This window comes from Gopherus flavomarginatus, chromosome 1, assembly GCF_025201925.1.
Source record: "Gopherus flavomarginatus isolate rGopFla2 chromosome 1, rGopFla2.mat.asm, whole genome shotgun sequence".
NCBI lineage: Eukaryota > Metazoa > Chordata > Testudines > Testudinidae > Gopherus > Gopherus flavomarginatus.
This window is the reverse complement of record NC_066617.1, coordinates 349,632,498-349,650,774: the sequence shown is the minus strand read 5'-3', so window position 1 is coordinate 349,650,774 and position 18,277 is coordinate 349,632,498. Positions and strand designations below refer to the sequence as shown.

General features: G+C 39.5%; 1 protein-coding gene across 1 annotated transcript in view; it reads right to left on the bottom strand.

Moving 5' to 3' along the window:
• Window positions 1–18,277, bottom strand: part of LOC127045118 (metabotropic glutamate receptor 5) — a 274,080-nt gene that overhangs the window by 22,923 nt on the left and 232,880 nt on the right. Inside the window, exon 7 of the mRNA XM_050940737.1 lies at window positions 12,712–13,651. Coding sequence (XP_050796694.1) covers window positions 12,712–13,651 — 940 coding nt within the window. The remainder of the gene's footprint in view (window positions 1–12,711; window positions 13,652–18,277) is intronic.

Sequence of the window (18,277 nt, the reverse complement as noted above, 5' to 3'; positions counted from 1 at the left end):
TAAACAAACCATCCCAGCCCGCCAGCGGATTTCCCTGATGGGCCGCATGCCAAAGGTTGCCGATACCTGGTGTATTATGAGAAAGGGTAAATAGAAGATCTTGATCTACTTTTCTGTAATATTCACTAGTTTTTTCTTATGCTTTCTAAAAAGAGTAGAACCAATCTCTCTGATCATGTCAGAATGTTTCCCTGTCTCAAAATCCTCATCATCAGTCTCTGAATTCCATTGCCTGAATAAGGATTAAATGGGACTGCAGAATTTAGCCCATCGTTCATTCACCACAAAGCAAGGATAATTTGCTGGGGTAAGAGACTAGAGAACTGATATAAATCTCTCTCCATATGCATTTTAAATGGCTCCTCCATTACCATACAGGTATTTTATTGTTATGATTTATTGAATGCCAACAGTGTGCTTGGTCCTGATTAATCATAGAGAAAGACAGCATCTCTGATCAAGGTTTTTCCTTCTCAAGGCAGAAGTAATGTCCTCATAAAACTGCAGCCTGGAGGGATGGAAAAGGTGACATTTCAATGGGCATAATGAAAAAAAAATGGAGTCAGATCTGGCCATTATTTTTAGGAATGGACAAAATGGTTAAAAAATATGCCTTTTTTCACAAACAGCCTTGCAGTAGACCATTCCTAGAGAGGAACCCAAACCAAGACTTTCTGAACCTCCTGGAATGTTTGATTAATCTGTATTTGAAGTTTTAAAATAAAATTTCACCCACCTCTTCATTTCATGATCGAGAGACGTATAAGATACTAAAATGCAGTAAGAACACTGGTTCTCATGAGAGTTCCAGGTACATTTTGCAGGCTCCCAAGATTTGAACAGTTTGAATAAGCCTCTGAACTAGACCCTAACTCCACACTACGGTAAATCACATACTTTTGTGTCTCAATGTTTGTCTACGCTGAGATTGACAGTGTTGGTGAATTTGAGCTGACTGGCAACCAGCTAACTCATATCAAAACAGGGCCATAAACTCTAGTCTAGACAAATGTTTAAATATTCTTACATGTGGGGGGAGGGCATTCTAGTTATGGGGGAAATGATGTAACCGCTGACCTCAATTGGTGCAATTACAATCTGGTTGTAAACTCTTTGGAGAAAGCTTCTCTCATGAATTTGTTTCCTTCTAGGATTTTGACTACATTTTTGCTGTGCACAGGGGTCAGGACTATGTTGGGGAAGCATGCATGTGAACATGTTGATTGCTTCCTGGCTCATTGGCCAAGTTCCTTCATTCCCCTCCATGACTCCTGTTGCAGAGCAGACTGTCCAGGATTTTTCAGGTTAGGCAGGGCTCAAGGTAATCATTGGCCATGTGTTTCGTGTTTTCTGGTATCCATATGAAAGGAAGGCAAAATCTGGCCTGCAGAATCATGTGGCCAGAAAAGACTGCTTGTGTCCTTCAGGGGTTGATTCAGCAAAGCATTTATGCATATGCTTAAGTCGGACTGATTTCAATGAAACAAAATTACTGCTTAGGTGCTTTTGCTGAACCTGGCCCTCAGTTTGTTCTCTGAACATTTTCAGGATTAATGACTGCCTCATTCTGGTTTTCTGTGCATGTGGAGTATATTTCTTAGCAAACTATAAGCATGGTATGTTTAAATCCCTAAACGCTAAGTGTCATGTAAGGAAGAGCCAATGTAATATATAATGTTAATAATCCACAGATTTAAAGTCTATAATTAGGCATTGATGAAGTGCTGTCATTTTGTTGCCAGAGTTGCTTTTAATTATGCTTTTTAATGGTGCTTTTTAATCTATTTGTGCTTGGAATTTATCTAGAAACTTGCATAAAACTAATCCTCCATCTTCCCAGACAGTGACAAATTTTAACAGTGTCAGCTCATACACGCACAATATTTTTCAATACTATCTGGCCCTGTCACCAGGAAATGATGAAGATTCTGCATTTCACAGCAACAGGATAAGCTCTGCCCTTCACACTAGATTACAGAAACAAACATTTTGTGCATGGAGAGTTCTGCACAGTTTTAAACTGGTAAAGACAGAACTCTGAAGAATGTTTAATAATATTCACTTGATCTGCTACACTGAGCTACAAAACACACTAAAGTCCTTGAAATTCAGTAGTGCAATAACTTGCATACCCTAATGGCATGTCTCCATACTGTACCATCATGCAGTGACTGGCTTAAAATGGTCTCACTCCCTTATATTATACTAGTTTTGCAATGCTTAAAATAAGTTATATACTATTGAACACTTCAGGGTTTTTTTTTTAACAGAATATAAACATAATTGCTTAGTGGCACAATTTCAACAAACAGAATTACTTTAACGCAAAGTTTACAACTTATTTTTTTCCATGTAGGGTGTAATCTTTTTTTTTATAGCCAGTTATAAATAGGCAATCATATGTAATTGCAACTGGTGAGTTAAAATGACTTTTCTTGATGTAGAGATCTACAAAGGCTCTGAGGATTGCACAGATAGATGGAAAGAGCAGACTGTCAGCGCAGACTGAATAGTGCTTCCATTTATGTTCTTCCTCTAGGGGTGCTATTGAAAATATAGATCTTAAGAAATCCCACCCACAAAATCCCTGTAATAGAAGAACCTTGCTGTTTTACACACTCTAGTCCATGCACAAAGCCAGTATTCTCACCTCATTTCCCCATAAAAATATAATAATATATGCAGCGGGGGAGGTCTCGTTACTAAGACCTCATTACTTTTAGTAATAAATAAGGGAAAATGAACAGTGCACGATGCTTTATCCTGGCTTTGAATTAAACATTACAACATGCTGGACATTTTCAAGCTACTTGAGTTGTGGTTTGGAATCCCAAAATATTTACAAATGGAAAAATCACCAAAAACAGTTGATCAGCATTCAGTAAATTACTCTGCAAGGAAGATCTTCTCTGATTAACACTGTTTTAACTCCATCTTATGTTTCTAGCAAGTCAGCTTTCTTCCTTTTTTAATTATTTTCTATATGTATTATTAATTTGCTACTTCTTTACTCAATTTTCAGTCTTTCTAATCTGGTTTCAGAGCTCTATTCTGCCACTGCATTATTTGGATTTTGGAGAAATAAGGCTGCAATAATTTCTCAAGCAGGAGAAAAACCACTGCAGAGCAATGCATTCTTTTGGTCAACTTATTTGTGCTGTAAACCAACCTCAACAGTGGGCAACATACCACATGGACCATATTACCAGCCTATAAAAGAAATATAACTGTACCCAAAACTAAAGCTGTAGGACGATGAAAGAAGTTTTATGGATGTAAAGCCTGATTTTAAAGAGTAGCCATTTTAATACGAATAACCAGAGTTTGTGCTAAACTAGTTTGGAGAAGTTCAGGTACATCAGGCAATAGCTACCTATTGCTGTCAACTTGCATCAATGGCCAGCATTCATGCACTCGTGCCATCCTCAAACGATTACTTGCAGCTCAGTGGAATTTGTGGGTTAGTGCAATGATGGAAAATTAGATAAACAGAGGATGCTGTTATGAGGCAAAATAGTAACCAATTTGTTTTAAAAGAGCAATACTGCAGGGGCCCACCTTCTTTGTTTCTTCTTTTCCTTCATGAGGATATAAAGGCGAGACTTTCTTTTATCTGCTAGCGCATACTGTGTCAAAGTTGGCAGGAAATTTGTATTTAACTTAATTTGTACAACTCAGCTATGATGCTCAATGCAAAGTCTTAATAACAAAAATAATTCCAGAAAGTGAACTTAGTGTATGTAGCCAAACAATTTATATCAATCTATCAATAATGTTTTAATTAAATTTTAAGTTGAGAAAATAATCCCCAAACAACTCTAGCACTGCACACAAATTAAAATTCATTGTAATCAGAGCATTCAAGAAGATCAATACATTATACAGATGGAGTGCTTTAGCAGCAATTCATCAAAATAATTCAGACCTAACACCCTACAAAGAGTTTTGTAAAATATTCCTCAATTATTTTACAATCCTTGAAGTTTAATTAATCACATTATCACACTTGCCCAGAAAGACACTGGAGTAAATTATCTATGCAGAACTGAATCACTCAAACCATTCAACAACTTCCAGATCTCAATTTTTGTGGTATACGAATTTAGGACAGCTCCAAATTATCTGTTTGGAAAATGAGCAATTAGTAAGTGCAATCAAATCAGTCAAAGAGATGACTGTTTTCTTTGAAGAGTCATAGTCTTTTCCTTCTTCTGTCAAAATTGTTCTCTGAGCTGCGTAAATTGACAGCTCCATTAGAGTTCATTGAGCTAAACAAGTTTATGCCTCCTATGGCTTTAGCCCCTAGTCTTTTTGGGAATGCTGTAGTTCAAAAACTAACTTCTGCAATCACATATGTGCAATTAGCATTTGCACAATTTAAATTGCTCCTCCAATTGTATTTGCACAATTTAAACTTCTCTTCCAATAAAAAGTATCCTTAGCATCTCTTGCATCCTCCTCTCCCTTTTCAAGCAGTAATTTTATTGAGCAAGTTCCATTATATTTACTACATTGACAGTGGCTGTGAAGTCATACTTTGCCTCTACTAACATATGGGGTTGTGATCCATTATAGTTCTTCACTTCTCTTCAGAAGTTAACAGTTACTCTAAGAGTATTGTCTCTGGAACTTCAAGTCATTTCTGGATCAAGGGATGCATTATTTGTATGTTACCTCTTAAGGGCTGGTTTCTCCTAACTCACAAGGATAGGTCCTACAGAAAGGCTTTCTGCTTCTGACCTCTGATAATTACTAGAAGAAAAGGCAGGCTATGAAAGACGGCTAAAATTTTCTATGTGAGAATGCAACTAGAGATGCCATTTGCATCTCACAGATGTTCTAGTAGTTACGGAGGCAAACACCATACATGGTGAAAATGCAGCCGGAGTTTCATGGAGCCATCAGTCCTGTGGCTGATAGGAAGTTGAAGATAAATCTAACCACTAGAAACTGCTAACAGAGAAACTGTTTCTCATGAGCAGAAATGTGTGTCTGTTAAAGGTTGTACTTTATGTGTCAATCACAGAATACTGTGTCAGTGGACAGTAAAATCACTACTCAAGCCAGTGGCAATTACAATGCTATTGATATTGAACATTCTTAATTTTTCAGGGAAATATAGTAAGTGGCAGAGACATAAAGAACATTTAATTGTGACTGAATTTTAAAATTTTTTGAAGACAAATGTTTTTGAAAGTGATTTACTATTATTTATAATTATGTATAGTAACTAGTATATCATCTTATATTCCACATTAGAATTTTCCTTTAAATTTTCTCATTATCCACATTCTAAAAGTCAGGAAGCGTTTGTTTGAATTATGAATAATCACATTTCTTTTCAGCATTTTGCAATGTTCACCTAATAAATACAGTCATTTTTCAAACTTGTTCTGTTGCTAAATGAGTACAGCATACAACTCTTTTGGTGTGTGTAGTCTATATAAATAGTGACCCAAAGTAGGGATAGGTCATTACAAGTGGCTCTGGAGCCATCCTTATAACTGATCTTAACATAGTGAAACTACCACCTTGTTAGTACACCTCTACCCTCATATAACGCTGTCCTCGGGAGCCAAAAAATCTTACCGTTATAGGTGAAACTGCGTTATATCAAACTTGCTTCGATCTGCCAGAGCGTGCAGCCCCTCCCCCTGGAGTGCTGCTTTACCACGTTATATACGAATTTGTGTTATATCGGGTCACGTTATATTGGGATAGAGGTGTACCTTTGTGTTTTGGCCAGAACACCAGCCTGAGTAGAACTACAACAATTTGTAAGAACTGTAAACAAATAATCTATAAAATTCCAAAGCCTGTTATTTCTATGTGTAAGAAGTGCTCTTTTAAGGTCATCCCTGTATTTATCAATTTATCTTGCCAGCTGATGTACCTATGAACTCATCAGTCTTTTCAGTCCAACAGACCACTAAGATTTTCTCAGCCTTTTGGTTGTAATGGATGTGATCTTGATTCTTAGAGACTACGCCCTGACATAAAACATTGGTAGGCAAAAAATGCCTCAACTAATTGGGACTTGGGAAAGAATTATACATGTGTTAAAGAACTTGTCCACACCTCAGATTAATCAAGACAGTAACTGTGTCTTTGCAAAACAGCATTGGTACTAATAAATGTCTTGTGTCCTGACAGAATAAGGTGTAGCCGACTCACACAACAAACTTCTTACTCAGTGGGGATATGGAAAAAAGTGCCTGCCATCAAACAACAAGGCCCAGTTTTCAGCAAGGACCAGCTGTCTTCTCCTGCTGCATCACTCTGGCTTGTGTTCTTCACAGCATGGCCTTGTCTTCTTTCCTCGGCTAAACAGTTCCATATCAGGTAAAAGTCCTTTTACTTCCCTTAGGATTTTCATCTCAGTAAGGTACATAGAATTTGAATCTCTCTCTGGCTCATCACTGGCATTGCATTGCTAGTGAATATGCATACTGACAGCACCTGACCCAACAGCTTGAGGTCCATGTCTCAGAGTCTGTCCACTGGTTCATGGACTTGTCCTCCAACCACTCAAAATCTGCTACCTGTACTATATGAATGGCTAAAATATTGCGAATACTAGACTCTATCCTACAGCAGGTTGGTCTAATGCCAGGATTCAATGACAAATACTTGACTTGAATGGGCTGGTTTCCCAATTGGCTGGAAACTCAGGGCACTCTCATGAGTCTTCAAAATAACAAATAATAGCAACAATTCACTCTTATATGACAGTGGAGTCTCTTAAAAGAGTTGCTTTGTCTCAGCAGCTGTGGAGAAGAGGACTGATTTCTTCATTGTGATGCACTGGCTTTGCTGAGGGTACTGCAGCAAAGACAAACACATTTAAAGAGTCTCTAGTTGTAACGCTGTAAATCTCCAGAGTGAAATACAAACAACAACTAATCACACTCATTAATAATACTCTCAAAATACTGCACAATTCCTTTGCATCAGTAGAATCTCGCTAAGTCACACCAATTATTGGGAGTCCCATAGTGAATTACTGAATTTTATGAATTCACAAATTGTGGACAAATATAATAGAAGATCAGGAGAAAACATCACAAAATATACTTTATTAATTTCTTTGAAAACTGCAGTTTAATTTTATTCCTTTAAGAATACTGCATAATGAACTTTTCATTCTACCAGGAACTCAGAAGAGATGTTAAACAGCAGCTAATAAAACTAGACATTTTGAAAATTAGAAAGTCTGGGTAACTTGCATCCAAAAGCTGTGAAAGAGCTGGCCGAGAGCTCTCTCAACCAGTAATGTTTATTTTCAAGAAGTCTTGGAACACTGGGGAAGTTCCAGATGATGGGAAGAAACTAATGTCATGCCAATATTTACTAAGGGTAAATGGGATGACCAGAATAACTTGTAGGCCTGCTACGCTGACATTGACCCTAGGCAAAGGTATGATAAGATCAAGTGGCTGGAAGATGAATCTAAACAAATTCAGACTAGAAATAAGGTGCAATTTTTTAACAGTGAAGATAATTAACCATTAGAACAACTTTCTAAGGACTATGGTTGAGTCTCTATCACTGTTAATTTTAAAATCAAGATTGGATGTTTTTTCTAATGCCATGCTCCAGTTCAAAGAGGGATTAATTTGGGAAAGTCCTATCACCTGTATTATATAGGAACTCAGACTAGACGATCACAATGGTCCCTTTGGGCCTTAGTACGCACAAATCTACAAATCTAAGCAATGTGCTAATGAAGTTTTAGTAATGCGAGATATCACTGCCACACTTTGTTATTAAACTTTAATGCTAAGAGCATCTGCACGTTGTCTGTGGACTTCTACATATGGGAAACAGAGGTTGATTGGAATCCTTCTCTGTTTACAGGCTCTATCTTGCTGGTCAGATCTGGATGGGTGAAGAGTTTTAAGTGCTGAAGAGTTGAAACACATGGTTAGTTGACCATCAGCAGCTGTTGAGTGACTACTATGTACCGTTCTATGTACATACTCCTGCTATGTAACTATCTCTACAACTAGCTTTACAGTATGTCTCATGCTTTTTTAAAATGGACCCTCACTTTCCATAACAATCAGTGTCACCATAAGTGGCCAATCTTGATTTGTTTGTTTGTGGCTTTTGTGTACATTTGATGCTCCAAATTGACCCTGTCTCTTGTGTGACTGCTGACGGGAGTTCCACCCAGGTGGGCTCCTACATCATCACAGAAGGTGTGGCCAGTTAGGACAGAAGCAGCTGCCTGAAAAGGCTGCAGAAATCATAAGATGGTTACCCTTACCTCCCACCATCTTTTAAAAAAAGTGGATCTGGGTGTGGTGGGACTAAGTGGAGGCAACTGGGAAGGAGCATTTGAGACCTCCCCAGCTCTGAGGACAGGGAGTGCTAAAAATCACCCTTCAAAAGGAAAATGAATGAGCAAGTGATGGCCCAGGCCTGAGCTAAGGAGGAGGTCTTGGATGAATGCACACCTATCACAGTATTTGTGAGTAAGAGCTGGGCATAAGGAAACATACCTGTGTGCTTTTGAGAATGTACATTTTAAGGGATAGGTACTGACACAAATGTACTGCTGAATGAACTTTCCCATGAGATTCAGACCTAAGAAATTAGATATAACAGAACCATTGGCACATCACTTCCAAACATAGAATCATAGAAACATAGAATCATAGAATATCAGGGCTGATAGGGACCTCATAAGGTTACCTAGTCCAACTCCTGCTCAAAGCAGGACCAATCCCCTACTAACATATCCCAGCCAGGACTTTGTCAAGCCTGACCTTAGAAACCTCTAAGGAAGAAGATTCCACCACCTCCCTAGGTAACCGATTCCAGTGCTTCACACCCTCCTAGTGAAAAAGTTGTTCCTAATATCCAACCTAAACCTTCCCCACTGCAACTTGAGACCATTACTCCTTGTTCTATCATCTGGTACCAATGAAAACAGTCTAGATCTATCCTCTTTGGAACCCCTCTTTGGATGCAGCTATCAAATCCCCCCTCATTCTTCTCTTCTGCAGACTAAATAATCCCAGTTCTCTCAGCCTCTCCTCATAAGTCATGTGCTCCAGCCCCCTAATAATTTTTGTTGCCCTCTGCTGGAATCCCTCCAATTTTTCCACATCCTTCTTGTAGTGTGGGGCCCAAAACTGGACACAGTACTCCAGATGAGGCCTCACCAATGTCGAATAGAGGGGAATGGTCATGTTCCTCGTTCTGCTGGCAATGCTCCTACTTATACAGCCCAAAATGCCATTAGTCTTCTTAGCTAACTATCTTTGCAGTCTCTGTGCAATAGTAGATATATTCCAGACCTTTTGCTTCTGGTCCCAGCTAAGAATGCTACCAGAGTAGATTTTGTGGAAACATTTTGTGGTTTCATCCAGGCTGGGGGATGGACGTCCATGAAAAATGAGGATGAGAAACTTCAACCAAATATTTCAGAATCTTAAAAAAAATGTTTGGTTGATGTTTTGTGCTAAAAATTGCAGAGGCTTTTGGAGTGAATATGGTATTCATTTTTTCTCAACCAGTTTGCCCATCTCTCGTCCCCTAGATATTATGGTGACTAAGTACTCTAGAAATGCAGAAATACATCTTAGTGGATTTGCTTCTATTAATGCTGTGCATTGATTTGATATATGATCTTTTCTTTTAATTGAGGAGGGAATTTATTTGGGTGGATACTGCAAAACCAGAAGAGCTCACATTAAATTCACAAAGTGAATTTCATTTCATTGGGTAATGAATATTTTTGTAAGTAGCACTCTCTACATATTTTAGCATTTGAATGCTCATTTCAGTATATAGCCATGATATTTCTGAGATTTTGAATTGAACACCACCCTATGCAAAAAGTCATTTAGGATTCTAACAGATGCACTACTTTATTTAGGCAAGAGCAGTCTCTTCATCTGTCATTTTGCAGCTGACGTGAAAGCTTTGAATGGAGCCATGGCATTATCTGTTTGACAATAATTTGATGGAACACTACATTGTGGTATAAATTAGTGTCAAGAAGCAAAACTTTAATGATAGGGGCCCTTCCTTGCACTGGTGACTTAAATAGCACGTTTCCTTAAAAACTCAACAATGACTCACTCCCTATTTAAATAAAACCCCTCTATGCTATTTAAATATGTCATGTAGTTCTGGTGCATATTTTCTTTGATTGCAAGTACTTTAGTGTTGACTTGAATAGGTTCCAAACAAATTGTTGAACATAGTACTGATTTATTCTCTGAAATATGTTACTTTATACACCATATTATTATTGAGAAGTGTTTGACCATTAAATAAAAAGGTGCCCATACAGTATAGTTGGCAGAATTAAAGTTGAGAGCGCTTTTCTTTTCCACCTTGGAGATGACATCAGACCTGGGTAGACTCAGGAGTGGAATCTTAAATTTACCCTGTGAATTTAATATTACCATTTAAAATGCAAACCCAAAAAGTATAAAAAAAAGGCCTGACCACAGAGAAAGTTTCTGATGGATTAATGGCCTCTACTGGCCCTTTTAATTCATGGTCAGATTCTCAGTTGCTGTAAATTGGCATAGCTCTGTTGACCTCAATGGAGCTGTTCTAGTTGGGTTCACCTGCGGGTCTGCTTTCATACATTTTAGAAGTCATTTATCCATGCGCCTCACAAATCAAGGAAATATGTCCCCCTAGAATTCAGATTAAATGGACTTGCTGTTAATTTATACCCTACTGTAAATCAGTTTAATTTAGTTCCGTTTTCAAACAGACATGTCAACCTGATAGTCTGGGGGCATATTCTTCTTGTACATACATACATTGCATTCTGAGTGCTGTATGGAGCCCAGCTCACTACCAGCAAGATAGTAACAATAAAGAAGAACAAATTATTGGTTTATTGTTATTTTTTTTAGAATTCAATGCTCAGGGCACATGTGTATCGACTGTTAAAAACACAACAGTAATTTAAGATCAGTGTCCAACAAACTTTTCCATCTGGATTTCCCCCAAAACTAAGAGCTTCCACCAAATCAAACCAGCTGCTTCTTCCTATTACTTAGAAGAAGCCTGGGTTTGGAAATAGGCCTTGCAGCCTGACCTGAACATCAACACATTTGGACTCTAATGATCCAAAGCAGGAAGAATATTCCACAGCTGAGGCTCTTTCATGGAGAACAATTTCCTTTAACCCACTTACAGACAAACCATGGAGCTGTTAACTTGAGCACTTTGAATGATCTCAACTGCCCAGGTATTGCATGGAGAGAGCCTGTATCTGAAGTACCTATGTTTCAACTCATTTAAGCCTCCATAGGTTAAAACTCGCATCTTAAATTGCACCTGGAAATGAACTGGAAGTGAGTGTTGATTCCAGTGTGCCCATGTAACATATTTCTTTTATAACATAACCCTTCACAGACAGGCACCGTCTGCATTAGCGGAAAATTTCAGAGTGGTCTTAAGCAGTCGCCTCGCAGAGTACACTGTAATAATTGAGGTGACAAAAGCATGGGTTCCTTTGGCAAAAGCTGCACCTCCTTCCACCCGGCACAAGTACTGAAATGTGTGCTTGACCCTGACCTGCATCAAGAAGCATACAGAAGCAAATTCCCTCTGATTTCAATGGCCATTGGGCCTGCATATCTGAGGGCATCTAATTCATAAGCCCTAAAATGCATGCCCTGGCTCCCATTTATTTCAACGTGGATTGGAATTTGTCCCTCTGTAATTTCAATGCAATACAAACACAGCTAAGTAATGAAAAGGTATGTTTTCTGCACCTTTACATAGTCAGGTCTTTTCTCACCTAGCAGCATTTAGCCAGCTGAAATCAGTCCCATTGCAACCATGCCACAAGTGGTAAGGACCAAAAGAAGTAAATGAACCTTCCCTAGTCTATCTCCAAGGCCAGACTGTATCTCTTTCTGCTGTTCACCTACAATCGTTCCTGCACCCTGAATACGCATGTTTTCTTGATGACCATTGAGGGCAAATGCTTCATTGGGAAGTAGTACTTGGTTAATGGCAGGACAAAGTATGGTTGCAAGATTGTAACCTGTTCACAGCAGGAATTGAGGAGACTGAGAGGATGGAAAAAGAGAACGTATCAGGAAAAAGAAGAGAAGGTAGATGAGGGCAAAGACTGGAAGAGTGTATAGGAGAAAGGAAAACATGAGAATGGTAGAGAAGGGATAGAATAGTCCTATGAAATAAATCCCTGGAGGCTTAAGAGTTGCTACTAATGACCTTATTTGTATTGATAGCTTCATCTCTGAGTATGTAGCTTTAGTAGCAATTCTGTTGTCTTACTGTTGTGACTAGATATAAATACAGTATGTTAGTGGCTATGACTTTCATCAGAGTGCAAGAGATTTCGAATGAACATGTTCAGGAAAATGTAATAATTTATATTTCTTGTTTTTTTTAAATGATCTTATTTCCCTCCCTTTAACATGCATGCAGTTGACTCAGCTGATTCTTTCAAGCTAGTAATTATGTTTACTTATATTTGGTTTGCTACTCAAAATGGTCTTCACCCATAGGCAACTTTTTACCTGAAACAGACCTACCATGAAACTGAGATAACACAGGAGCGCATATTTGCTAATCCTAGGTGAAGTACATCCCAGTGCAGAGGTGAAATAAATTAAATTGGCTTCCATTTATCCTCCTACTAGTATTATTCCACACTCAGAAGACCATAATTGCTCCAAACACTCACATATTAGCAAAATTTACCTTAGAGTTTCACCAGACGATCCCCTTCTTTTCCACAGGTTGACCAGACTACTTGAACGGCTTGCAGCTGAAGATGACTTTCCATCCCCTACGTGCATGCGGACCACAGTTGAGGTGGTGAACGCGCTGCGTACGTTCCTTTCTGGCTTAGCGAGGATGATGTACACCTTTGGCACAAACATGCAGCCGAGGGCCACAGTGGCACTCAGGCTTACAGAAAAACACATGGTGATTATCTTGTAGTTGCTACCAAAATATATGGGCACAAAGGCCAGCCAAATGATACAGGTGGTATACATTGTAAAGGCGATATACTTTGCTTCATTGAAATTAGCCGGGACATTTCTAGTCTTAAATGCATAAAAGGTGCAACTTAAAATTAATAATCCATTGTATCCCAGGGGAGTTACGACACCCAAGTTGGTGGTGTTACAAATCAAGGAGACCTCTCGGATACTTGGATAATCATGCATTATATCGGGTGGCTCCATTATGAAAAGGGCAACAATTATGCCTAACTGTATACATATTAAGATAAATGCAATAACCAACTGGGCACAGGCACTCATGAACCTAGGTTTCTTTGTACAGATTTTCTTCTTGCTACCAGCTAGAATTCTTGCAATGCGATTGGTTTTAGTTACTAGGGCAGAGTAACTCATAGCCGGAGACAGACCGATGCCAATTCTTTGAAGGTAACAATAAATCCTTTGAGGCTTTGCAATGAGACAGAAAGTACACAAGTAACCCAAGCAGATGCCAGCGAGAATAATGTAGCAGAGTTCTCGGCTGGATGACTTGACAACTGGGGTATCGCGGTACATGATGAATATAGCTGTAACAAACAGGGTGGCCAGTAGACCCAGACAGGAAAAAACAACTGCTGCTATTGGTTCAGGATCACCCCATCTGAGGTACTGGACTGGGATGAGATCACAACCTGTTTTAAAAGAAAAAGTGGCAAATTGAAATATAAAGAGTCAGATTTGTATAATTAAAGTTTCTTCTTGCTAATTTTATCTAATTTTAATCTTTCCAGAATTTTTCAGAGGCTTATGTATACAGAATGACAATCAACTAAAGTTAAGATGACATTGCTAGGATGGGACATGAGACATTTTTCAGTGTTATCTTATTTTAGTAACATAGATCATCTTATTTTGAGCCTGTGATGACATCTTCTAAAAAAGGCCAGTACAAGCAGACATTTAGAGCAGGAATTTCAAAAGCACTTAGCACTGGCCTACTTCAATTAACTTCAGTGGGAGGAGAGTTAGGCCACTCTGAGAGCTTTTGAGCAAGCCACCTATAGCCATGCTGTGTATTCTGGCTTTTTATTTGTAATTATAATAATTTATCAGCCATTTTCACAGTCATATTACATGAAATTGAAGGTAGTTACTCTGTAGTAATATACAGCTCAGTGAGGCACTGCATCTTCAGCATGATCAGGTATGTTATATTCTGTGGACTATATAGTTCTGTGGGAACAGAGATGACAGGGATCTTGCTTTGTCTCTGGCTGCGGGGTGGCTGGAGCACCAAAGCAAAAAAAAAAAAAAAAAAAGCAAACTTGAGGGGCGGCCAGAGCGGCAGAGCAAAAATACCCATTTAGGGTGGCCAGAGCGTGAGTGCACGGGGACTTCCGGCACGGCAGACGTGCCCAGGCAGTGGGAGAGAGGGGGAGGGAGCAGGGTCGGAGAGAGAAGGGGGGCGGCCAGGGCTTCCGCCGCGCCACCTGCCAGGAGGGCTCCGTGCCGCTCCGGTCTGCGGGGAAGAAAGGACACGGGCTGCCCTGCCAGGCTTGCTACAGACCTGGCACCAGCTGGGTCAGATGGAGGGTGCAGCCTGCTCCTAGCGGGGCGCTCCCCACCTCCAGAGAGGTAAACCAAAAAGAAAAAAGAAAAAACCTGTGGGACGACTGAAGTGGTGAAGCAAAAAAAAAAAGGGGGATTTGAGGGAATGCTGCACCTTAGAATCTGCCGCCCCAAGCATGAGCTTGCTCGGCTGGTGCCTGGAGCTGGCCCTGTTTGTCTCTCAGGGGCATGGAAGGACAGAGGGCTGCTTCCTCAGCACTGTTATCCCTTTTTCTGCTCCTCTTTTTGGGTGTTCTATGGGATCAGAATGCACAGCTGGGGTGTAATGGTGGGTCCCAATAACAATCATTCTCTACATCATTGTATCCTCCCTTCATCCTCATGAGACATTTCGCAAGTAAGGCCTTGTCTTCACAAGACAATGGACTGAGTTGACTAAACGGGTTTAGAAACCAGCTGAGATAAATCAGTGCAAAGCCTTCTCATGAACACTTGTAGTTTGGTCTAGTGTTTATATGGATTTAGTTTCAACTAGTAAGGAATCAAATGAAGCTCAAGATAATTCACTTTTAAACCACATTAAGGCCATTCACACCCAAGTATTGCACCAATTTAACAAAACCAGCTCCAAACCGTTATATATAAATTTTCTCATGGAGGCAAGGCCTACGTTAGTGCTGTCTCTCTTGTCAGCCTTGATTTGGCTGGTTTTATCCTCTGCAATGTGGAACTTCTTCTGGGGTGATGGGCTGTTCCCAGGGGAGCAGCTGGGTGGGGAGCTCTTGGCAATATGGCTCCATGAGAGCTTTGTTGTGATAAGGGCTGATTGGCATTGCACAGGGGCCTCTGAATAGATGCAGCTGCCTCTGAGAATCCCAAGGGATCTTGTTTATCTTGTGGCCAAATACCCAGCCAGTCCTACAAGGGGTACCACAGCCCCCTCAAGGGAAGATTAGTTGCAGAAATCTGAGGTTTCCTTCACAGAGCCAGTGGTGCCAACTCTTGCCACTTGGTTGCAGGCCTCACAATGTGTGTTATTTTTCTTAAAGCCTCAGTTGCTGGAATCCATAGACTGTGTGGGAATCTGAACTTTCACTTAAAAAAGAGTAAGTCTCTAACCCTCATGGTTACAGAGAAAAGCTTGAACACGTGAAATTAATTAATCCTAAAGACTCAAAAACCAGAAGGAAAATGAAAAGAACCCCAATATTTATTTATGTATTAAAACCACAGCATGATTTTTAAGCCAATCTCTTGAATTTCTGTAGATTGATTTTGAATTTTTGAAGGCTTGAGCATGGCAGTACTGCCTGCACTATGCAGGAGCAGTCCATATGAAGAATAATACGGCTCTTGGGCCCTTTACACCTGTTCCATGCCTACATAATTCAAACACTGATTATTTTGTAAATTATAATTTTAAGGCCATACAGTTTGATTAGCTATTAATAACATATCCTCCTGTCAATTACCACTAATAATGATACTAATAATATTTAATCAAATTATTACAGAAGTAACAGTACAAAAATTGCATGTCTTTAATAAGAGCTTACAGTTCAAAATGCACTTAGCTACCATGATGAAAGGTGCTTAAGAAAAACACAAACTTGACAGAGAGGACACTAATGGATGCCCTGTAATCTTGCATTAACAAGTCATTCCATTTTCCTGTACTTATAACTTTAACAATCAACCTTACAGTGAATGAAATATTTCCTAAGCAGGAAACTAACTACTGTTCTCATCAGCTTCCATGTTGCCAACATGTGACTCTCCAGGCTGGAAGAGATGACTCAGTCCCTTTTCTTAGCTAATAGGGGAGGATATGGAAACACTTTGTATGTGGCTGGACCCAGGAAGTAACAGAGTGAGGAGGAGCAGGCCAGGCCAGAGGGCTGCACGGTGAGCCAAGAGCTGTTTATATCTTATCCAATCTATGTGTTTATTTAAAATTCTTTTAAGATTTGATCCAAAAACCATTGAAGTTAATGGAAAAACTCCCATTGACTTCAATGGGGTTTGGGTCAGGCCCATACTGCTCCCCACACTGAATGCCCCTTATATAGATGAATATCTCACTACAGTCAAAGGCATCTGACACAACACAGCTGACCTTAAGAACATAAGAACATAAGAACGGCTGTACTGGGTCAGACCAAAGGTCCATCTAGCCCAGTATCTGTCTACTGACAGTGACCAATGCCAGGTGCCCCAGAGGGAGTGAACCTAACAGGCAATGATCAAGTGATCTCTCTCCTGCCATCCATCTCCACCCTCTGACAAACAGAGGCTAGGGACACCATTCCTTACTCATCCTGGCTAATAGCCATTTATGGACTTCACCATGAATTTATCCAGTTCCCTTTTAAACGCTGTTATAGTCCTAGCCTTCACAACCTCCTCAGGTAAGGAGTTCCACAAGTTGACTGTGGGCTGCGTGAAGAAGAACTTCCTTTTATTTGTTTTAAACCTGCTGCCTATTAATTTCATTTGGTGACCCCTAGTTCTTGTATTATGGAAATAAATAAATAACTTTTCCATATCCACTTTCTCACATCCCTCATGATTTTATATACCTCTATCATATCCCCCTAGTCTCCTCTTTTCCAAGCTGAAGAGTCCTAGCCTCTTTAATCTTTCCTCATATGGGACCCTCTCCAAACCCCTAATCATTTTAGTTGCCCTTTTCTGAACCTTTTCTAGAGCCAGTATATCTTTTTTGAGATGAGGAGACCACATCTGTATGCAGTATTCAAGGTGTGGGCATACCATGGATTTATATAAGGGCAATAATATATTCTGTCTTATTCTCTATCCCCTCTTTAATGATTCCTAACATCCTGTTTGCTTTTTTGACTGCCTTTGCACACTGCGTGGACATCTTCAGAGAACTATCCATGATGACGCCAAGATCTTTTTCCTGACTCATTGTAGCTAAATTAGCTCCCATCATACTGTATGTATAGTTGGGGTTATTTTTTCCAATGTGCATTACTTTACATTTATCCACATTAAATTTCATTTGCCATTTTGTTGCCCAATCACTTAGTTTGGTGAGATCTTTTTGAAGTTCTTCACACTCTGCTTTGGTCTTAACTATCTTGAGCAGTTTAGTATCATCTGCAAAATTTGCCACTTCACTGTTTACCCCTTTCTCCAGATCATTTATAAATAAATTGAATAGGATTGGTCCTAGGACTGACCCTTGGGGAACACCACTAGTTACCCTTCTCCATTCTGAGAATTTACCATTAATTCCTACCCTTTGTTCCCTGTCTTTTAAGTTCTCAATCCATGACAGGACCTTCCCTTTTATCCCATGACAGCTTAATTTACATAACAGCCTTTGGTGAGGGACCTTGTCAAAGGCTTTCTGGAAATCTAAGTATACGATGTCCACTGGATCCCCTTTGTCCACATGTTTGTTGACCCCTTCAGAGAACTCTAATAGATTAGTAAGACATGATTTCCCTTTTCAGAAACCATGTTGACTATTGTTTAACAGTTTATGTTTTTCTATGTGTCTGACAATTTTATTCTTAACTATTGTTTCAACTAATTTGCCCGGTACTGATGTTAGACTTACCAGTCTGTAATTGCCGGGATCACCTCTAGAGCCCTTTATAAATATTGGCATTACATTAGCTAACTTCCAGTCATTGGGTACCGAAGCCGATTTAAAGGACAGGTTACAAACCTTCGTTAATAGTTCTGCAACTTCACATTTGAGTTCTTTCAGAACTCTT